Genomic DNA, 23,954 nt, shown 5'->3' with positions numbered 1-23,954 from the left:
TAAACAAATAATAATTTTAGTACCCCACCATCTGGAATCACCTGGTTTTGCGCCAAAAGCAAAGAACTTTTGATACTGCTGAAGTAATCTGATTATATTTTAGCCAAACTACACGTCTGTTTAGTTATCGTTACTTTTAAACAATTTGGTCAGATAAAAAGATCGTTATAGGGAAACTGGAGGTATTTATGATACATTTTAATGAATTTAAGGACAGTAGAACAGTTTAAAAACATGGAGGAGATTTGGTGAATTTTGATTCATGGTGCTTTAGAAATGATAATTTTATTAGTTATCCAAAAGTGGTCAAATTTCCAAAATCCAACATCTCAATTTCCTCTCAGGTTCGAGAGAATATTAAAGAAACCAGCTTAATATTGAATAAAAATGATATAATGAGACAATATATAGTTCTTTCAGATATGGTGATAATATATTTGTTTCGAAATCCCGTGTCATAATGATTTATATGTGCTGTTAAAAACGCAATGTAATCTTTAGCCTACAACTACTTGTCTTATTGAGACTTGCCCTAAGAAGAGCCTTTCTAATCACGACAAACGAAACTGAAACCTTGAATATGAACAGTTCTAACATAGATTTATATTCGTTCGGATTGGAATTTTCGTACATTAAAAATCTTACTGAGAATTTTTATAGTATATCTCTGCACGTTATTCGCACTTACATGATTTTCCTAGAATTAATTACCATCGTGTCCTAAACACAGCCGAAGAAATTTATCCACCAGTGTTCGCTAGAAAAAAGAAATTTTGCTGAAAAGCAAAGCACTATATCTTAGTGTGACGTCATAACATGTAAAGAATATTAAAGTGGAAACAAACTTAACGTATTTTATCTTTATATAGTTGATTATTAATTTAACTTTTTTTATTTTGAGGGTGGAGGAAGTAAATTGTGTTCTCCTTAATACAGGTCTGTTATTCTTTCTATTTCCTAGAGGACTCGGCTATTCTATATTTTACTAGTTTCAATTATGTTGTTGTTTGTTGTTTTTAATTAAGCACAAAGCTACACAGTGGGCTATCTGTGATCTGCCCATCACGGATATCGAAACCCGGTTTTTAGTGTTGTAAGTCCGCAGACATACCGCTGAGCCACTGGGGGCAGTTTGAATCATAATAAACATTTTTTTTTAACAGGTTCTTAATACTTGATTAAACACAATCTAAACTGTAACATGTCGTAATAACGTACTTTAAATTTTGTCTACCGCTAGTACAGCGGTAATTCTACGAATTTACACCGCTAAAATCAGGGATTCGATCCCCCTCAGTGGACTCAGCAGATAGCCCGATGTGCCTTTGTTATAAGAAAACACGCACACATACTCCAGATGCCACGCTTCTGTAAAATCATACTGTTGAAGTTTATAATGAGTTTTCATCTTTCACAAGACATTATTAAAGGTGAATTTTCAACAAATTTAATAATTGCCTTAGAAACTATACTTTGGTTAGGTATAATTCCTGTGTGGTTGCCATATTTTTAAACACTTTAGTTTTCGAGTAAAAAATGAAACAAAATATACGGGTCCTTGATCTCAAGTTCCTCTCGGTCGTTCGACTGTTTCCGTGACGTTTTACAACTATGACGTAATAGTTGCCAAACACTCTTCGTTGCGCGCCGACCATTGTGTTCCTTTTAGTGCTGGTGTTTTATGTAAATCTATCGGTGCTTTTTTCGGATTACATACTTTGTGAAACTATTTTTTGTCTTTATATTGCTACTTTATGTTTGTTTGAAAATAACATGGTTTACTGCGTTGCTTATGGTTGTAAAAACGGTTTGGCATCGGGCAAAAGCTTCTTTTCGTTTCCGTGCAAGGAGAAGGAACCGGCAAGGTGGCGACAGTGGGTGCGGATGGTCAATAGGAAGAACTGGATTCCTTTACACCATGCAAAGCTTTGTCAAGATCACTTTGAATGCTCATGTTTTGTGTTGGATCCCACTCTTTTGGATTCCATGGGTTTCAAGCCAGGCAGGTTGAGACTGAAAAAAACATCGGCAGTAGACAAGATCATCCCCACCATCTTTCCTCGTGTAGAGCTGACGACTGATCTCAGTCTGCTGCGTACAGGTTCCACCCCTCTGAAGCTATCCCTTGTCATCACGAAAAGAACAAACTTAAAGGTATGTGTGCAGTATAAACGATAAACAATAATTAGTATAATATAATAATTTATGGCCCGGCATGGCCAAGCGCGTAAGGCGCGCAACTCGTAATCCGAGGGTCGCGGGTTCGCGCCCGCGTCGCGCCAAACATCCTCGCCCTCCCAGCCGTGGAGGCGTTATAACGTTACGGTCAATCACACTTTTCGTTGGTAAAAGAGTAGCCCAAGAGTTGGCGGTGGGTGGTGATGACTAGCTGCCTTCCCTCTAGTCTTACACTGCTAAATTAGGGACGGCTAGCACAGATAGCCCTCGAGTAGCTTTGTGCGAAATTCCAAAACAAACAAACAAAAATTTACAAAGTACAAGTTTTTGAAGAATGTAACTAGACACACATTTCACATTCATGAGTGTGTTTTGCATTTGTGGCACCTGAAAGTCAGTGAAATCTTGATTTCCTAGTCTAGACAGTAAACAAATCTATCCCAAATAGAGTATATTCCAAGTTTAAAAGCTGGTAGATCATTCTGTAGATGTTTTTGTATCATTTTTAAATACGGAAAAGTTTGAAGAATTCCATTTTTCAAATTTAACATTTTAAGATAAATTAACTATTCAGACTGCTACATCTAGTGTGATTTTATAGACAGAATTATGACGTATAATTGAAATTCATTTTGTTACGAGTCATAAATACCCGCTAGAATGATTGTGGAAAGGCCGAGTATTAGTTACCATAGTCGGCAAAGTATAAACAAATAAAACCCAGTCTGTGATACCAATAATTTATAAACACCAGACAGGTTTCGAGATGCATAAAATTGCACGTGAAATAATACAGACCATATTTGTTGTCATGACTTACGCTTACCACTCTTCCACTGGAGGTATGACCGACTCGCAACTGGCCTGGGCGCTATTAGTATCACTATCAGTTCCACTACTCTCGCTCGTGGAACTGTCCTCATCACTAGAACTTGTCTAGTGTCAAAAGTAACTGTTCTAGGTTCGTTCAGAGTAGGTTCGAATTGATATGGCGCTACTCAACATTGTCCAGAACACAAAGTCAAAATAGACTCCACCTCTGTATCTCCGTATGCAGTGGCCATGTTTATTTACATTTAACGCGCTGGCGTTGGCGATTTGTTTGGCAATTATATTATTACATCACAGTACTTTTCCTAGCGGCAAACTTAAAAACTAAAACTTTCGGATTGCCGCTCGGAAAGGGCTCTTTCTGCACCAAGTTTTATTTTTCAGTTATTAGCACATATTTTTTATAAAAAATGTGAACCTGCAAAATTAATTCGTCTGAGTAGTTCTTTTGACTGCAAAGCTTTCTTTTTTCTGTAAAATTCACCTTTAAGGTAGGTTGGAAAACATTCAGACACTCAGACTGAGGTTTCATTCTTCAAAAAAATTACGTCTACAATAATAGTTGAACCCTACAATTACTGTTTATGTGTTCACTAAGTAAGGTATATCTATTATTTCTCTATTGTTACTGTTATTAACAGTTTGATAAACTGTTTAACATATTTTATTAATTTTTATTTCTTTTAACTTTGTACTTTATTTATAAATATTAGTTTATGTTTTTAGCTTAGTATATGAATTTAAGACTAACATGAATTTCCTAAGCTGACTGAGCCTGGCGAGATATTACTCGGATTATGGCTAACAATATTGTTATAAATTGGGAATTAGGGACACAAGAAAAATGTATTTATATTAATTAAAGTTAATATTAGTGAAGCGATAGTAAAAGCGATTAATATACGAACTTAGTAGAAACGCACATTTCTCAAGCTGCACGAACGTCGTGAAGTAATATTTGAATTACGGCCAAAAATATCATTATAAGTTTTGAATTAGTGACATATGAAAATTGTGTTAATATTCATTAAAGTTAATATTAATGTAGCGGAATTTTACGTGAAAAAGCTTATTGTTACGTCAGTTAGAAAAACAAAAGATTCGAGTTAACAAATGTTTAGAAGTAATCATAAAACGATTCTTTCAAGCTGGAAAGTTCTGGATATACACTGATAGGAGAAGAGGCAGGATGAGTTAAAATCTAGAAGCAAACTACCTCCTCCTCCATCTCCAGAATCGTACAAGTTGGATGTTTTTGTCTTTCATTTGTTTGTTTCACAATTTTGTGCATAACTACATATAACCGTTCCTACTTTTTAACTGATAGACCAGAGGGTATACACTTGTACTATTGTTATACGATCAAAGAGTGGGATTTGACTGTTCCTCTTATAACGCAACATCAGCCTTAAATTACTGCTTATGCCTCTGCAGCAACGGGATGTGAATCTTAAATCTTCAAGTTTTCATTCCGTTCATGCGAATCACTAAGCCACACCTGGTCCTGTTTCAAACATAAAGGCAAATAAATTCACGACAACTTTAAGAAGACTTTTTTTTCCTTCAGTAGTGATTTGGGAATTAAGTTAATCCATATTTTTGGTTCTAATCAACCTAAGAACGAGTAACGCTATGTGCTTAAGTAATTAACACAGCTTGCCCATCTTGTACTCTTTCTTTAACATCAGGTTTTAACTGTATACTCTGTTATTATGGTCAAGTGTTAGCTTGGTAGTTATTATTTGTTGTACTCGTTTATAGGATTTTCACGTGAGTCACTAGTGTCGCAAAAGGCGAGCAAGACAAGAAGTTTGAGTGTCGCAAAACACAAGCAGGACAAGACTTTTGAGTGTCGCAAGAAGACAATAATAAAAAAGGGTTTATACAGTCTGTGTAACATTTAGAATAAAAATGACCTATATCACCTTCAGCGTTAATTATGACTCAGGTTGGAGATTAATTCTTTGGTAGCTAAATGGTGGGAAATAATTCACGATTTTGCACTCAAACGTAAAAACTATAAATTTGTAATTAAATTGTAATCTCTTAAAAATAATTCCCATTGGAGGCAAAGAACATTTTGTTCATATTTAACTAGAAAATTATTTACGAGGTAGAGAGTAAGTAAATAATTCCACAGCTTTGACAAAAAAAACACTTTTTTAACTTTATTAATTTAACCTGTACTTCCTCTCAGTATCGTATGTCTTTCTGTAAACGTTCGTTGTCCGGATAGAAGTTTACAGTGTATATATAAACGTTGATCAAATACAACCACGAAACTTGTGTGTAAAAAGAAACTTTATATCAACAAATCTAAGAAATGAGAGTAAGCTAAAGATGTCTGGTTTAATGCTAGATAAATAATTAACTTCGTTGTGCGTAAACAACAAAGTTTTATAACCCTTAATCTCAAACATCTGCGTGTAGATAAGGTTTCGAGAACGTTCTGACGTCAAGAGGTTTATATGGAAATTATTACTGTTCCATTCTCAGCTAGTTCGTGGTTTCTCCAGAGCTGTTTTGTTTCGTAAAAAAGTTCAGTGCTTTACATTTTGAAATACCAATTGCGAACGACCAATGCAAATACTCGTTAAACATAGAAAATAAAATATTAAAGATAATTTACAATGGCTGCACTTCAGACAGAATGTTTTGTTTCAAAGTCAGCTGTCATCAGAAGGTATCGAAGATAAATCATGATCCTATCTTAAGCCTATTACAACCCATTCTGTATACCAAACAGTCTGTGATAATTTAAAATGTATGTAGTATTTTGTTTTTCCACGAAGACTTGCCACGTCTCTGTCTTCCTATGCTCTCCCCTGCCCCAATCCTCCTTATACAAATGTGTTAAAACTTCACTAGCGGTACTGTTTCTGATCTTTTCTGAGGGATGGGGGACAGAACCCGGAAAGTATCACAAGTAATAATGTGCACTTATTTATTTTGTATTTTTGTTCCTCAGCCTTTACGTAGAGGCCCATTCGTTCAATTCTACTTCTGAAATCCACAATTAATTTGGTACACAAATAGTCCTAGAAAAACATGATAAAAAGCTTATGGGATACGAACCACATCAGTATTTTTAATGTTAAACGATACTGCGAAACATCAGCTGATGTGACGTACTTAATAACCATCATATTTCGTAGGATCTTTAACGATAACAGTTATCTTTATCTACCAAAAACAATATGGATATGTTACCAACTTATATATATATATATATATGAGTTTGAATTTTCCTGGGACTTTTACTGGGTATTCGTTAATGTCTGATTACCGCCGAATAATCACAAACCAAATTCATATGACCTACTTTGTCACGTAAGGCATATTGGCGCTTCACCCCATTTGTGGAAACTCTTTATGAGAACGGTGAAACTGGTTTCTCCATTATCAAGGATTCCAAGTCTAATGAATATAATGTATGATCATTAAACTTTTCATTGCTGAAGAGTCAATGAACAAACTTAAACGTAAACCGTACATCCTGGCAGTTTCCACAGGACCTACTGAACGTAGATGTTAGCGTCCAAAGCCAATAAGGCCCGGCATGGCCAAGTGTATTAAGGCGTGCGGCTCGTAATCTGAGGGTCGCGGGTTCGCATCCCGGTCGCGCCAAACATGCTCACCCTTTCAGCCGTGGGGGCGTTATAATGTTACGGTCAATCCCACTATTCGTTGGTAAAAGAGTAGCCCAAGAGTTGGCGGTGGGTGGTGATGACTAGCTGCCTTCCCTCTAGTCTTACACTGCTAAATTAGGGACGGCTAGCACAGATAGCCCTCGAGTAGCTTTGTGCAAAATTCCAAAAAATACAACAAACAAACCAAAGCCAATAAACTAATCCATAAAATTTCTTGGAAATGAATCGGGGACTTTAAGGTACTGGTAATACAGATCTAATAGTTAGGTGTTAAATGTTTCCCTGGTGGCGTTGCTTGTTTGTTTGTTTTGGAATTTCGCACAAAGCTACTCGAGGGCTATCTGTGCTAGCCGTCCCTAATTTAGCAGTGTAAGACTAGAGGGAAGGCAGCTAGTCATCACCACCCACCGCCAACTCTTGGGCTACTCTTTTACCAACGAATAGTGGGATTGACCGTCGCATTATAACGCCCCTACGGCTGGGAGGGCGAGCATGTTTAGCGCGATGCGGGCGCGAACCCGCGACCCTCGGATTACGAGTCGCACGCCTTACGCGCTAGGCCATGCCGGGCCGTGGTGGCGTTGCAAAGCATTATAAAGTGCGATTAACACGTTTCACTCATTTCACAATCGTTTCTTATTAATTTTAAACCCATTCAATGCTTTACTTCTATTTCCATCCAATAGACCAAAATCTTTTTATTTGATATTTTTTTGAGCCAACATGTTTTTAAAATTCGAATATCATTACTGGTATCACACCTTCCTCTTGAGACAACGTTTTTTTCAAATTCGAATGTCTTTACTGGTATCGCACCTTCCTGTTGAGACAACGTGTTTTTTTCAAATTCGAATGTCTTTACTAGTATCACACCTTCCTGTTGAGACAACGTGTTTTTCAAATTCGAATGTCTTCACTAGTATCACACCTTCTTCTTGAGACAACATGTTTTCAAATTCGAATGTCTTTACTAGTATCACACCTTCCTCTTGAGACAACGTGTTTTTCAAATTCGAATGTCTTTACTAGTATCACACATTCCTCCCTCCGTCCCCCTCACATTTATTTAATTATTTCGTCCTTCAACGGCTAAGTATTGCATTAGTACTATATCTCCTACACCTGTAAGTTTGGCTGAATTCGTATCACAAGCAACTTTTAATCACTACCATGTACAAGAAACTCCTATGAAAAATCTATTAACTTAATATTTGTATGAAATCATAAGATTTACTTCTGTTTATAGGCCCAGCATGGCAGGATAGTTGAGATGCTCTACTCGTGATCTAAGGGTCGCGGGTTCGAATACCCATAACACCAAACTTGCTTATCCTTTCTGCCGTGGGGGCGTTATTATGTTACGATCAATCCCACTATTCGTTGGTAAAAGAGTATCCCAAGAGTTGGTGGTGGGTGGTGATAACTAGCTGCCTTCCCTCTAGTCTTACATTGTTAAGTTAGGAACGGCTAGCGCAGATAGCCCTCGTGTAGCTTTACGCGAAATTCAAAAATAAAGAAACCTTTTTCAAAGTCACTAATTATTTCGTCTTTATCAAGAATTATCTGAAAAGATATAACCGCGCGTCTTTCTTGGAGATTTTCAAGTTGTCACTTTTTCTCCAAAAATCACTAGTTAAGCTGTTGTCTGTCTTCAAAGTATCAATGGAACCATCACGAAAGAAAACAAACAGACGAACATCTAGTGTCACCAACCGTCTCCAAATTGTAATCTTTCATATCCCTTACTTCATTAAGGATCGTTGATTAAAACATTACTTGAAATTAATTATTTTTGTATTTACCAACTTAAAACAAATCGTACGGGTTCATATATACTCCCTCCCTAGTAATTCAGGGACAAGTCCTCTCATTTATTAAACTTAGTGGAAGGTTATCTAGGTAGCCTTTCTTCGTTAGGAATTATCCTGATAATATCATCTTTTTCTATTGGTTGTCACCAAGAGATATTGAATCATTCTCTCACTCTTAATGGATATTTATTCACCAAAACATCAAACTGATTCAGCTAGTGGTTTGAGTTTTCAACACTTAACTAATAGATACTTGTGAGCTCACAAACATGAACCGTATTTACTCATGATGAATGTCCACAGATGCAAAATGGTTAATTCAGAGATTGCAGCTGAGTCATTGTGAAGGATCCTGTTAATCAGCCGAGAAGTTTCGATCTATTGCAACCCTCGTAGGTGTCTTTGTTTTGAAGTGAAAAGCTCTACAAAATCACCGGCATCAAAACTATTTTTAGTGCTATAAGCCATCATAGATACAGAGGGTGGACGAAAACATTGTTAATTTGTTATATCTTTTATTAGATAACAGAAGAATATAAAAAAAACTACGTTTATAAAAGGCATTTGACGATATGGTAGATAAGTCAGTCCAAAATGTTGTTTTATACTAAGCATTTAATGTTATGGAATAAAACTGAAGCTGGCAAAGCGAAAAAAACAGTTCGGCCTGATAACAGTGATTAAATATCTCACTAGACTTATTTTACTAAGCCTAATAACAGTGATAAAAACCACATTGGGCTTATTTCACTAAGCCTAATAACAGTGATAAAACTACATTCAATGTTCCATATAGTTTTTACTCAATCGCAGCCGTAGACTTAAGATATTTCCAAATTCCAGCAAAGTGATTTTTGTACTGACATCAACTGGTTACAATGATGTCTAGTTTAATTTGGACATTTAATTCAAAATGACAGTGAATAGCAGTTTATAGTTTAAATTAGGAAACTAGCCAGGAAAGGCGCTGGCTTCGTGCCACTTTTTGTATTTAATGAAAGACTTAAAAATCTAATCCAAAAACAATTTTTTTGAAAATAAAACGACCTAAAGAGAAAAAAAAAGAAAAATATATCGCAAATATTTGTTATTAATCTTGTCAGATGGCATCGCTTAGTGATCGTAAGGCATCAGACTAGAACCTCATGACAATATTAAACACTGGAGACGTGGAATTTTCATTCGACTTGAATCTTCTGACAATATAAGATGCGAGAGTTTGATTCAACCAGTTTTGTGGCAATACGAGACGCGAGGGTTTGATTCGACCAGATCTTGTGATAATATGAGACGCGGAATTCTGATTCGGCCAGAATCTTGTAATAATATGAGATGCGGAATTCTGATTCGGCCAGAATCTTGTAATAATATGAGATGCGGAATTCTGATTCGGCCAGAATCTTGTAATAATATGAGATGCGGAATTTTGATTCGACCAGAATCTTATGACAAAATGAGACAAGGGAGTTTAGTGGTCGAACAATCTATTATTACTCGGTTCACATTTGTTTTAAACCTTAGTTGTACTTATCCTGTCTTTTAACGTTTAGAGCAAGGGTGAATTCAATAATGACACTTATTAACCTGTCTTTAACGTTCCGAACAAGTGTGAATACAATAATAACACTTATCAAACTGTCTTTAACGTTTAGAATAAGTGTGAATACAATAATGATACTTACACCCTTGTGCAAATTAATTGAAACAAATGGTCACTTTAAAATATTTTCAGCATGGCGGCCGGTGTAGGCTCGCTGGACCCACTGATTATATTTACACAGACGGCGTCATTAGCTGTGTTTTGCAGTACGGTCGATCTGTTTTTGGGATATATGACGACATTTTGAGGAATATTATGTCATTCGAAATTGCGTTAGAAGGGCAAGGAGACCAGTCAAAAAACAACTTGTTACCAACTCAATGAAGAAAAAACGGTATTAATGGGGTCTGAAATACAAGAACAATGGAGGAAGGTGTTATTCAGTGACGAGACTCATTTCTTCGTACAGGGTCAAAGAAGTCTACATGTTCGCACATCTTCAGGTGAGAAACGTCGAGAATCTCGCATCAATCAATTCGTAAAACATCCTTTCAAGAAGATGTTTTGGGGCTTTTTCAGCTACTATGGCGTCGGAGGCTTACATATCATAGAAGGTATGATGCGAGGACTGCAGTACATCAAAGTTTTACAGAGAAGAGTCGTTCCAGAATTGAAAAATAGATTTCCAGATGGATCTGGCATTTTTCAGCAAGATCTGGCTCCGTGCCACACATCAAAACTAGTGAAGAATTTTATTACTACAACGCGAATAAAGGTGCTAGACTGGCCTGGAAATTCTCCGGACTTAAATCCTATTGAAAATCTTTGGGCGATTTGTAAAGAAAGACTTCGGAGAAAAGACTACAAACGAAAGATAAGCTAATTGAGGGGTGGTACCGCGATCCAAAAATTAGTAAAGATTGCAGTCAACTCGTGAACTCGATGCCAATGCGGATTAATGATCTTCTGAAAAATAAAGGCGGTCATATCATGTATTAATTTGTGAGTAATTTTTGGATTCTCAAAAATAAAACGAAAAAAAAATTGAAAAAATCGTAATTTTTCGTCTTGTTCCAATTAATTTGCACAAGGGTGTATCAACCTGTCTTTAACGTTTAGAAAAAGTGTGATACAATAATGACACTTATCAACCTGTCTAACGTTTATAACAAGAGTGAATCTAATAATGATACTTTCCAACCTCTCTTTAACGTTCATAACGAGGGTGAATCCAATAATGATACTTATCAACCTGTCTTTAACGTTTATAACAAGGGTGAATCCAATAATGACACTTATCAACCTGTCTTTAACGTTCATAACAAAGGTGAATCCAATAAAGATACTTTCCAACCTGTCTTTAACGTTCATAACAAGGGTGAATCCAATAATGATACTTATCAATCTGTCTTTAACGTTCATAACAAGGGTGAATCCAGTAATGATACTTATCAACCTGTCTTTAACGTTCATAACAAAGGTGAATCCAATAATGATGCTTATCAACCTGTCTTTGACGTTTATAACAAGAGTGAATCTAATAATGATACTTTCCAACCTCTCTTTAACGTTCATAACGAGGGTGAATCCAATAATGATACTTATCAACCTGTCTTTAACGTTTATAACAAGGGTGAATCCAATAATGACACTTATCAACCTGTCTTTAACGTTCATAACAAAGGTGAATCCAATAATGATACTTTCCAACCTGTCTTTAACGTTCATAACAAGGGTGAATCCAATAATGATACTTATCAATCTGTCTTTAACGTTCATAACAAGGGTGAATCCAGTAATGATACTTATCAACCTGTCTTTAACGTTCATAACAAAGGTGAATCCAATAATGATGCTTATCAACCTGTCTTTGACGTTTATAACAAGAGTGAATCCAATAATGATACTTTCCAACCTGTCTTTAACGTTCATAACGAGGGTGAATCCAATAATGATACTTTCCAACCTGTCTTTAACGTTCATAACAAAGGTGAATCCAATAATGATACTTATCAACCTGTCTTTAACGTTCATAACAAAGGTGAATCCAATAATGATGCTTATCAACCTGTCTTTGACGTTTATAACAAGAGTGAATCCAATAATGATACTTTCCAACCTGTCTTTAACGTTCATAACGAGGGTGAATCCAATAATGATACTTTCCAACCTGTCTTTAACGTTCATAACAAAGGTGAATCCAATAATGATACTTATCAACCTGTCTTTAACGTTCATAACAAAGGTGAATCCAATAATGATGCTTATCAACCTGTCTTTGACGTTTATAACAAGAGTGAATCCAATAATGATACTCTCCAACCTGTCTTTAACGTTCATAACGAGGGTGAATCCAATAATGATACTTATCAACCTGTCTTTAACGTTTATAACAAGGGTGAATCCAATAATGATACTTATCAACCTGTCTTTAACGTTTATAACAAGGGTGAATCCAATAATGATGCTTATCAACCTGTCTTTAACGTTTATAACAAGGGTGAATCCAATAATGAAACTTATCAACCTGTCTTTAACGTTCATAACAAAGGTGAATCCAATAATGATACTTTCCAACCTGTCTTTAACGTTCATAACAAGGGTGAATCCAATAATGATACTTATCAACCTGTCTTTAACGTTCATAACAAGGGTGAATCCAGTAATGATACTTATCAACCTGTCTTTAACGTTCATAACAAAGGTGAATCCAATAATGATGCTTATCAACCTGTCTTTGACGTTTATAACAAGAGTGAATCCAATAATGATACTTTCCAACCTGTCTTTAATGTTCATAACGAGGGTGAATCCAATAATGATACTTTCCAACCTGTCTTTAACGTTCATAACAAAGGTGAATCCAATGATGATGCTTATCAACCTGTCTTTGACGTTTATAACAAGAGTGAATCCAATAATGATACTTATCAACCTGTCTTTAACGTTTAGAGCAAGGGTGAATCTAATGATACTTATCAACCTGTCTTTAACGTTTAGAGCAAGGGTGATTCTAATGATGACACTTATCAACCTGTCTTTAACGTTTAGAGCAAGGGTGAATCTAATGATGATACTTATCAACCCACCTTTAAGGCTATAACTTTGAAACATCTGTGTTGTTTTTAGTAACATGGTTCTCCTTATGAATCATTTACTTTAACGAGTGGTATCAAGGAATATAGAAAGAAGATTTTTTTGTCGTTTTAAACCTTTTACATTGCAACTACCAGGAATATTCGATTTGAGTTTTTCAAAATTCGCTCAAAGATACTTACGCTATCTGTCCCAAAGTGATAGATTAGAAGGAAGGCAATTGATCTACGTCATACACCGCCATCTTTTGAACTACTGTTTATCAATTAAACATATGGTTGACTGTCACATTATAACACCACATTAGATAAAGGAGCGAGCATATTCGGATATGGGATTCAAACCCATGTCTCGCAAGTAACGAGTCGATTGCCCCTAACTATTAAGTCAACCAGTTACACGAAAACGTTGCATATTTACTAACTCAACATTTATTGAAGAGAAGTGTTCAAGATTAAAACTGTAGCTTAATGTTTACAATGACATAGCTGATAACAGACATCAACCTGTTTACATGGTTGGCCAAACACGTCAACCTATTTACAGCGACATGGTTGGCCAAACATGTCAACCTGTTTACAGCGACATAGCTGACCAAACACGTCAACCTATTTACAGCGACATGGTTGGCCAAACACGTCAACTTGTTTACAGCGACATAGCTGACCATACACTTCAACCTGTTTACAGTGATATAGCTGGCCAAACACGTCAACCTGTTTACAGTGATATAGCTGACTAAACACGATAAAATCTTTAGTCTTAACGTTCGTACCTCATACAACCATAAGTCCATGTCGTAACACAAAGGTTGTAATAACTAGTTCACATAAATGAGAATGTCTTGAACATCTTGAATGGCATTAGACTACAGATTAAATGGGAAAGAGCTCATTCAGTGATCAGAAAAAAAAAAAAATATATTATGCGTGATTTTGTTCTGTCCTCAGTAGCGTTTAATCTGCTGAGGGGAGGAAGGCTTATTTCTGAAATTTAAGACTTATGATACACATCGATAAAATATTATAATGTATATGTTATCATTATCACAGTAAAATAAAACCAAAGTATTTTAAATTTACTACTTGTATGAAAATTATATAAATTTATAAAACACGAAGTCCGTTTGTCACGTATGTATAAAGTTCACAAAATAGTTCCAAGTTTCACTGTGTCGGTATTTGGGTATTGATGTTGTTAAGTACCCAGGAGGGTCAGGTACATTTGACCTCTTCCTCCCTCCCGAACGATTATAGCGTCTGTCTTAGGGTTTTTATGTTTGTTTTTTTTAAGCTTTGGGCCAGAGTAAAAGTATAACATCATACTCAGGCCCATTTCAGGGCTCAGTCCATGCATGGACGAACAAGAAGTTTTTTTGGTTTTTTTTTCCTTTTATTATTTCTCTTGTGTTTTTTTTCTTCATTTTTTTTATTTTTTTTTTTTTGTATTTTCATATATATATTTTTTTTGTATTTTTCTCCTTTTTCTTGATAGAGAGAATGCTACTACTACTTGTAGTAACACACACACACACACAAAAGAAAGAAAGTAATAATAATAATTATTATTCAATACTTGAATAATAATTCAAAAAGAGAGAAAAATAATGATTAAAAAAAGAAAATAATAATTATAATAATAAAAAAAACAAGAACTAAGTGTCTAGTGCATAGTGGCCAGCTTGTGTTACATTTCTTAAATATATGTTAAAAGGGGAGAGGTATTTAGGACTATTTACATCATGTACGTGATATCTGTCGAGATCACACATTAAGTCATTTTTACGCCAATTCTTATTGAAATATTTTAGAGAATTATGCAAGCGTCTTTCAGATATTGTGTCTATGTTTGCATACTTTTGCATGAATGTGGTTGAGGTGCTACGTGGTACTTTATATGCTGAAGTTAGTACTGAATTTTGTATACGTTGAAGTTCCTGTACATGTGTGGGTGCTATGTTAATCCAGGCAGGTGATGCATATTCTATTGTTGGTCTAATGTACGTTTTGTAGATTTTAAGTATGTTGTCTGGTGATGTTCCTTGGATTTTACCTGAAATACTTCTTACATAGTTTGCTCTTTTCCAGATTCTTATCAGTATATTTTTAATATGTGGTAACCACGTTAATTTTGAATCACAGGTTAGACCTAGAAATTTAGCAGAAGTAGCAGTCAGTAAAAGTGATCCATTCATATAGAGTTTTGGTGGATCTTTTTTTCAGCTTATTCAGTCTGCTGAATAATATGACTTGGGTTTTTGGAATATTGATTTTGATTCTGTATTTCTGGCAGTATTCTTCGATGTTATTTAGGACTGATTGTAGGTTCGTTGCTGCTATTGACGGAGTGGGGGCACTTTTCCAGACTGCTACATCGTCAGCGAACTGTGATGCATAACCTAAATTTAGGTCCGACAGAGGCATATTACTCACGTAAATGATAAATAATATAGGGCTAACAACCCCTCCCTGCGGGACTCCTGCTTCGGGTGAAAAGGACCCTGAGTGGGCCCCATTTACATTTACTTTACACATTCTGTTTTCCAGGAAGTTGGACAGCCAGCGAATAGTTTCCTGGGGTAATGCCATTTCAAGTAATCTATGACGTAATCCATTATGCCACACTGTGTCAAAAGCTTTCTCAATGTCGAGAAAGCAAGCTACAGTGTATTCGTTTTTGTTGAAGCTGTCGGTAATTGATTCTGTTAGTCGAATCAGGTGGTCTGTAGTTTGGCGGTTTTTTCGAAATCCGTTTTGAATTTCTGGTAATTTTGAATTTTCTTCTAAGTAAACTGACAGACGATTACTAATTATTCTCTCTAATACTTTGCCAATACAACTGGTTAAGCTAATCGGGCGGTAGTTGTTTGGTTTATTCGCTGGCTTTCCTTCTTTCTGGAACATTAATATTATTGCTTCCTTCCAAGAAACGGGGATATATCCTGCTGATAGTGATAGATTAAATAACGCTGTTAGGTGTTCATATAATCTCTGAGTGCTTTGTTTTAGGAGGATAGCTTGAATATCATCTTCTCCAGGGGCTTTGTTTTTTGTGTTGTTAATAGCAGTTACGACTTCTGTTACAGTGATATGTTTTATCAGTTGATGAGTGCTCCAGTCTTTTGTTTTTTCTTGGTGTGTAATAGTGTTGACTGGAAATTTAGGTGTAAAAATGTTTCTGTTTTGATCAATAAAGTTGGTAACTGTATTATAAAAGTATCTGTTCATGTCTGGTTCATGATGTGTCTTGAACGTGTTTTCTAGGTGTTTTTTAAATATCTCGGCTTTTTCTGTGTTAGTGTATGCTGTTTCTCCATCCAGTTCCAGTGGTGGATATACTGTGTTTGTTGTTCCTGTATTTGTAAATCTTTTCAAGTGTGTCCAGAATTGTTTAGGATCAGTTTTGTGATTTAGATCGGAACAGAAGGTGTCCCAGTTTTCTTGTTTTTGTTGTCTGGTTAAGTTTCGTATTTTATTCCTTATTGTGTTTTTCTGTGTTTTAAGTGTGGGGTTGCGATTTTGAATGTACTGTCTGTGGAGTATACGTCTGTCTTTAATTAAGTGTATTACAAAATAAACAAGGACGTTTGTTTGTCTTTAAATTTCGCGCTGACCTGGGCGCCAAAAAAATTAGTATTTGCACAAATAAATATATAATAAAAATTGATTTGTTATGAATTTCGCCCAAAGCTACACGAGGGCTATCTGCGCCAGCCGCCCTAATTTTCCAGTGCACCACCAACTCTTGAGTTACTGATATAGTGGGATTGACCGTCATAATTGACCCACGGCTGAATGGGCGAGGATGTTTGGTGTGACGGGATTCGAACCCGCGTCCCTCAGATTAGGAGTTGATGAACGCCTTAACCACCTGGCCATGCCAGTCCTATATAATAAAAATAGATAACGTAAAATTAACACTATTTCATTGTTGGCCAACGACGCCATAATGAGAGAGAAAGTTGAAACTTGCAACAAGAAAATTTTGAAAGTAACCTTTCTGTGAACGTGGAAACTTTGCAGTGAGGAGAAGTTATAATGGAGATGTTCGATGAATAAGGTAAAAATAATATTAGTATAATCACTTTAGCAAGGTTTTAGATTTGTTTGGTCTCACGCAAGTGTCCTACTATGTGTGCACTAGAGAGTTATTCACATACGAAACTTGGATCATCAAATCATGCTGAAATTTGTTGGGGCAGAGCCGCCTGATACTCTGAGTATTCACGAAATAACATTCAACAACACACAAACAAGTTATACATAGCTTTGCGCAAAATTAAAAAACAACAACAAACAAAGCATACCACAATCGAACCTGGTTAAATAGCATGGTGATCCATTATCTTCAGTACTAATAACAGAACTTTATAATTATCTTACCGTTCATTTTTTTCCGAACGTTTCGTTTTCAGACGTTGTTAGTTATCACCATTAGATTCCATCTTGGAACATAGGGCCGCAATCGCTTGCGGATTCTTCAACAAGTATTTAAGTGAGTAGGTTGTTAGCCCACTGCACCGAGCCGTCCCTAATTTAGCAGTGTAAGACTAGAGGGATGCGAACCCGCGACCCTCAGATTACGAGTCGCACGCCTTAACACGCTTGGCCATGCCGGGCCATATGTAGTCAGTTGAGAAATATTTTTGTTTTTGGTTCTGATAATTATGATGAGCTGCGAAAAATAGTCCAGTTAAGGAACAGGTCTACTTGTGGGTGCTCATGCTAACTATTTGAGAAGTCGCAATGACACCAAAGAGAATTAATATAAGAACCCCCGTTTTTCGCCAGAAAATGAGCTCCGTGACAGAAGCCTAAGACTTGGAGTTCTGCTACAAAGTCTGCTATGAGTAGCCAACTCTTGGGCTACTCTTTTACCAGCGAATAGTGGGATTGACCGTCACATTATGGCGCCCTCACGGCTGAAACGGCGAGCATGTTTCGTTCGATGGGGATACGAACCTGCGACCCTCAGTCGCGCGCAATAACCCACCTGGCCATGCCGGGCTTTTAGATATGCTCAAATATATTTGTATTTTACATCGTTAACCATTGTCTTAACCTTTAAATTTTAAAACAGCAAAGTTCAACATGCTCAATTGTGAGATCCATACATCGTTCACACACTGTTTTATTTTATATCGAACATAAGGAAATAAGAAATTTAAAAAAAGTATTCAGATTCTTTTATGCTATTATAGAAAAACTTTATGTATACTACAAAATTTATATGGTTAAAGCTGAAAGGATATTGTTCTATCCCTGAAAATATTCACGAAACTATTATTTTTAATAAATAAAATATACACGTGTAAAGTAAGTATTAAGAGCCCCTTTTAGTTTTGTGAAGTGACATCCCAAATGTATGTTCATGGAAACTGAAAAAATCATAAAGAAAAACTCTTCCATGGAGAAAATTTGGGGCAGTGCCCGAGAGAAAGTCGTTAACAAAAAAAAGGGGAAGAGACCTAATTTCGTCGAGGTATTCATCACTAACATGTGCTGACGCAACACTAAACGTGAACGGCTGTCTCACCCATGCTGGATATGACTCTCTGGTGGGGAAGTATCCGTCGAGAGACTTTGCGAGCTCATCTAATTGCATGGCAATTGCTTGTTTCAGTTCCCCGGGTTCAGAAATGTCTCCGATTTCAGACACATCTTCGATCTTACTTACACAGTCGTCCAGCAGGGGAAAGTTTGCGAAGTTATCATTCTCTGTTCGTCTTTTCCATAACGGTAGCTTTTTTTTAAAAAGCCTTCAGGTTTTCTTCTGCTTCGATGATGTTGACTCCACCGCCCTGCATCTGTTGATTGAGATGATTGAAAGCATTGAAGATACCGGCCATGTACGCCAAAATGAGAATGAACTCAGATTTTGCTCTCGCAAAAACAGGAAATAATTCCACACGCATGGCAAAAACACGATTCAGCACCTTTCCCCGGGATAACCACCGAACGTTAGAATGGTACAGAAGTACCTCGAATTCGGAGCCCATTTCATTACACAGCTCTTTAAAGATGCGGTGCTTCAGGGCTCTATTTCGTACAAAGTTCACACATTCCACTACTTCTGCCAGTTTTGTTGCCAAAGCATGCCTGTGCAGAACACAGTGCATTACAATGATGTGTGGTGCATCGGCTTTCACTAGCGCACCAAAACCGGAGTTTCGTCCCAGCATGACTGGAGCTCCGTCCGAACAAACTTCAGAAACCATATCTCACAAAAGATCTTTGTCTCTGAAGAAGTCATCCACAAGTTTCTTCAGGTCGGCTGCCTTAGTTGTTGTTGTAAGAGGCTTGCAAAATAAAAAAATCTTTTATCTCGTTATTCTTCACATAGCGGACAAATACAACAAGCTGGCTTAGATTGGAAACGTCGGTGGTCTCGTCGAGTTAAAGGCTGAATTTTGCTGGACTTGAAATCAGATCTGCAACTACTAGAGCCAAGATGTCATCGCTCATGTCATCTATTCTGCTGCTGATGGTGTCATTTGAAAGAGAAATTTGGGATAACTTATTTTGAGCACCTTTTCCCAGCATGATATTCGCCATCTTCAACGCAGCTGGTTTTACAAGTGTTTCACCAATGGTGTGTGGTTTGCCCTGCTTTGCGATCAAGTACGGAACTTCGTACGATGCTGTGAGGATCGGTTTGTCGATGGGTACAAATCTGAGAACAGGCAAAGTGGCCTCTTCATCGAACCTGGTTATCTTTACCTTGAATTCAGCAAGCGTTATGTTCTTGTATTTCCTATCTCCATTCAGCTCTAGAGAGTGTTGTCTTAGTTTTGCCGGTGCTAGACGAGAATTGCTCAACTTGGCATTGCAAATCATGCATTGAGGACGCTGACTCCCAACATGTTCCGTTATACACGTGAATCCATATTGTACGTATTTGTCCGACCACTTTCTGTTTTTGCTCGAAATAATTAGGATGAAGGGATTGAAAGATTAGGAAAACAATCACAAATGATGCACGATCACTACAGCCACAAGTCGACTGTTAAGCGCACGAAGTTCCCTGCAGCACAGATATTAAGGCCAAGTGACGTGACGTGATCAGCCGCAGCCAATGATGGCCAAGTGGAGCATGACGTCACGAATCATACGAGTGGGGTGAACGGAACGGACACACACAGTGTGTGTGTCTCGACCTCCGCTGAGCCCCTGAGACTGACTCATCAAACCTCTGGGGTTCGATTAAACCCAGGTTAAGAACCACTGTGCTAGGGTAATTATTAATAAACACCACCATTCTCGGCCCAGATGGGGCCCATCGGTTTTGTGAATACACATTTATATAATAAATTCCTTACGGGTCAATGTCTTTATTCGTTACAGTGTTACACATGAGTTGCATACAATGAAAAAAACAAAAATACATTAATAATGCACTCAATCTTAGTACTTATTGTTGTGGGTCCCTATGGTACATTATACGTATAAATTGAGTAGTACTTAATAATACTACTTTATATGTATATGTATAAACTGAGTCATTCTACGTAATTTGTTTGCCAGTCTTTTACACTGTATGTTGTAACAGGAAACTCATACAATTACTCAATGTAATACAATATATAGACAACACTAGCTGTCAATCGTCTGTAATAGTGATTCAATTAATCTTCTGTGGCTGGGAAGGTTTTAATTAAATAGTTCAGTTTTATTCAAGAAAAAGTGATTCAGAAACACTCAATACCACTTCATTTAAACCGATACAATTAGTGATACAGTTCATACAGAAAATTGAATTTTGTTTTATTAATTTTGTGGTTAGAAATCTAATTTGTTCGTGATGACAGACAGATTTGAACCAAGAGCATTATACGTCAAACAACTCTTTTAAAACTAGGGTGAAAAACTAGAAAGCAGTCAAAGGATGTTTAGAAGTGTTTCTAATCATAAAAATAGCTATGCTTGTAAGTTAGCCATGGAAAATCGTATTGACTGTATGATGTAACAGAAACAGAACATGCAGTTTGAGCTGGCAGCGAGACTTGACCAAAGTTTATCGGTTGTCATCATCCTGACCGATAAATGTAAAGTAAACACCACGTTTCTTTTAAAAAGTAAGATTATATTAATTATACAGTCTACTGTACCGATTCTAACTGCAGTGGTCTGTGTATTGTTTGGTTGAACTGAGTGATATTATTGTCATCAGAAAAGCAGTTTTTAAAGTAAAATAACAATTTTAAATGACACATGACATTTATGCATACGGTGTTTAAAGAGTTGTATGTGATGTTCTTTTATGACGGAATCTGATAAAAGCAAATGCCAACAATAAGAAATCTGGCTTTAGAAAATTCAAAACGTTATCAAAACAAAGGCCATCAATCAAGTATCACTATCTACACATAATTACAGAGGCGTAGCTAGGGTTTTCAGCGCCTGGGGACAAAGTCAGTTTTCGCCATCCCTTGTGACAAAATGTAATCCATAAGGGGGTCCGTCATGCTTTTCCGGAAATTTATGAGGTTTAGAACATGAAAACCTGAATTTTGTGGCGTATTTTTATGGTATGAAGGAGATGAAAAAAGTGAAATAATTAAGGCAACAATGGTACTTTGAAGATATAATTGAATAACAGAGAAGGACAGAATCAGAAACAAGAATGCATATAAAAAAAGTAATGCAGAATTATTTTATTCTAAAATAATAGTCAAATATAACACTGCGAAGACTTAAAACATTACTTTGGATATAGTAACCTGGAAAGTTAACATAAAGTAAAAGAAATAGTTTGATATAATGCTTTGGATGTTATTATGTAACTTCAAAGAGAAATTTTTCTTGCCTTTGCTGCTGCAAATTTATCGATTAGTTCCTCAAAATTTATGCTGTCGGTAATCTCTCGCTCCACACTCAGCAAAGCCAAGGCTGACAATCTTTTCTGTCCCATAGATAATCTCAGGTAAGACAGGATAAGTTTTAACTTACTAAAGACCTTTCACAACTGGCAATAGATGTTGCAACAGTCAGTAAGATCTGCAGACCAACTCTCAGATTTGGAAATACATCATCCCCATACTGCACAATGAAGCAAAGCAGGTCCTCTGGTGTGGAAAGCTTAACATCAGCCCTTGTCTTGAATAGCATTCGGCAGTCCATTATTTCACTGAACACCTCTAAACCATCCAAGTCTGTATCGTGAGAGCTACCCATAAAAATGCATATCTGTTTCAAGCTATTCTCATTAGTTGTGGACATCAGTTCCTTTATATCTAAAAGAAAGCCAAAACCAGAGTCCAGTTTCTTCAAGCTGATGAATCTGTCTCCCATTTCTGTATGCATTTTGTCAATTATACTTTTCATCAGTTGAAGCATTTCATTTTCTGCTATGAGTCCTACATTCTCTGCTGTTTCTCCGGGTAGTTTTTTCTTCTTTCTTTGCCGTCTCTCAATTTGGACATCACAAGAACTGCACAGTTCCTTTGCTTCTTCAAGAGAATTCTTACATATGGCATCACTGTTTTCTAGGAAATACCCTTGTAAAGCCTAAATATCTTGAGCAGCATTATGGAAATTCATGTTGTGGTCTTGAAGCCTTTTTATGAACCCGTTCAATTTTAGCAAGTACAGTATTCCAGAACCAAAGAAGAACCAAAAACTCAAATGTTAGAATCCGATGTAACAACTAAACTGCATCATTTCTTCATCTGAATTTTCCTCCTGATCATCCGCAACATTTTCCAGTTGTTCTACCAATTGTTCTAGTTGATCATGTATCTGTTTAACAGCTTCTACCCTGGCACTCCAACGAGTTTTTGACTCTGACTTCACTGATACGCCAAGAGCAGTTTTCAGTCTCTCCCGTCGAAGAGTTGACCGCGAAAAATAAACGTAGACAGCTTGCAGAGTACTGAAAAATGTCACGCCTGCTACCTCATGACTAACAGCATGAACCCCAACTAAATTAAGTGTGTGGTTATCACAATTAACAAATGTAGCCTTTGAGTTGAGTGCAACAAGTCTTTATTGCACTCCTGATTTGTTGCCAGACATTACAGATGCATTGTCGTAACACTGTGATAAACAGTCTTCGAAAGGTAATTTATCTTTCTCCAGTTTGTTGCAATATTATGTGTGCAATACTTGCTGCATTTTCTTTATGGGCTTGAATGAATCCTAAGAAAGACTCCTTCACAAGTACAGTTTTTTTCCACGATGTTTATATCTACATATCTAATTTTATGGAAGCCGAGTAATTACTTACTTTAATGTTATGTGATACAGAAGCCTGAACCGTTTGGTTTCTCGGATATTCTTTACCATTGTTGTACGAATAAAATCCTAGGAAGCTTTTTTGAGAACTGAAAATATAGTATTTTATATCTCATTGTTAAAATTAGGATTCCGTAATTTCTTGTCTGCTGTATAAGAAATTATAATATTATATTATAGGAAATCATGTTTCTTGGCACATCACTGTACTGTTATGCACTTCTCTGCTTTTAATTCCCCGAGTAATAGAATAGTTATTGACGAAAGGGGCCCCCCAGTGGCTCAGCGGTATGTCTGCGGACTTACACGCTAAAATCCGGGTTTCGATACCCGTGGTGGGCAGAGCACTGATAGCCCATTGTGTAGCTTTGTGCTTAATTCAAAACAACAACAACAACAACGACGAAAGGGTTTACGCTTTCGCTTTAGTCCGAAGTTGGGTGGGATAAAAGCTAGCTAGGGCACTAGGCGTAAAAGCTAGGGCGAATAGCGTGGGTAGATCAAACGAACGATCAATAGTTAATAGATAAAGGAGATCAGAAGAATGTGAGAGGAACAGGAAATATTAAATCTATTTGAAACCAAATCCCCACTACGAAGTCGTTATGAGTATTTT

General features: G+C 36.6%; 1 protein-coding gene across 1 annotated transcript; it reads left to right on the top strand.

Annotated features, from left to right (window-relative positions):
- The first annotated feature begins 971 nt into the window (after positions 1-971).
- On the top strand, positions 972-4,939 carry LOC143238398 (THAP domain-containing protein 2-like). The gene is made up of 2 exons (XM_076478563.1): positions 972-2,154; positions 4,771-4,939. The coding sequence occupies exons 1-2, from the start codon at positions 1,774-1,776 to the stop codon at positions 4,789-4,791; spliced, it is 402 nt and encodes a 133-aa protein (XP_076334678.1). The 5' UTR covers positions 972-1,773; the 3' UTR covers positions 4,792-4,939.
- Positions 4,940-23,954: the final 19,015 nt, after the last annotated feature.

Source organism: Tachypleus tridentatus, chromosome 13 (genome assembly GCF_004210375.1).
Source record: "Tachypleus tridentatus isolate NWPU-2018 chromosome 13, ASM421037v1, whole genome shotgun sequence".
NCBI classification, from domain to species: domain Eukaryota; kingdom Metazoa; phylum Arthropoda; class Merostomata; order Xiphosura; family Limulidae; genus Tachypleus; species Tachypleus tridentatus.
This window is presented reverse-complemented; position numbering and strand designations above follow the sequence as displayed.

What these genes read in the sequence shown, in the direction of transcription:
- LOC143238398 (XM_076478563.1), top strand. Translation starts at nt 1,774, where the DNA reads ATGGTTTACTGCGTTGCTTATGGTTGTAAAAACGGTTTGGCATCGGGC. An exon ending in CGAAAAGAACAAACTTAAAG is followed by an intron (nt 2,155 to 4,770) that starts GTATGTGTGCAG and finishes ACTCGTTTATAG; the next exon opens with GATTTTCACGTGAGTCACTA.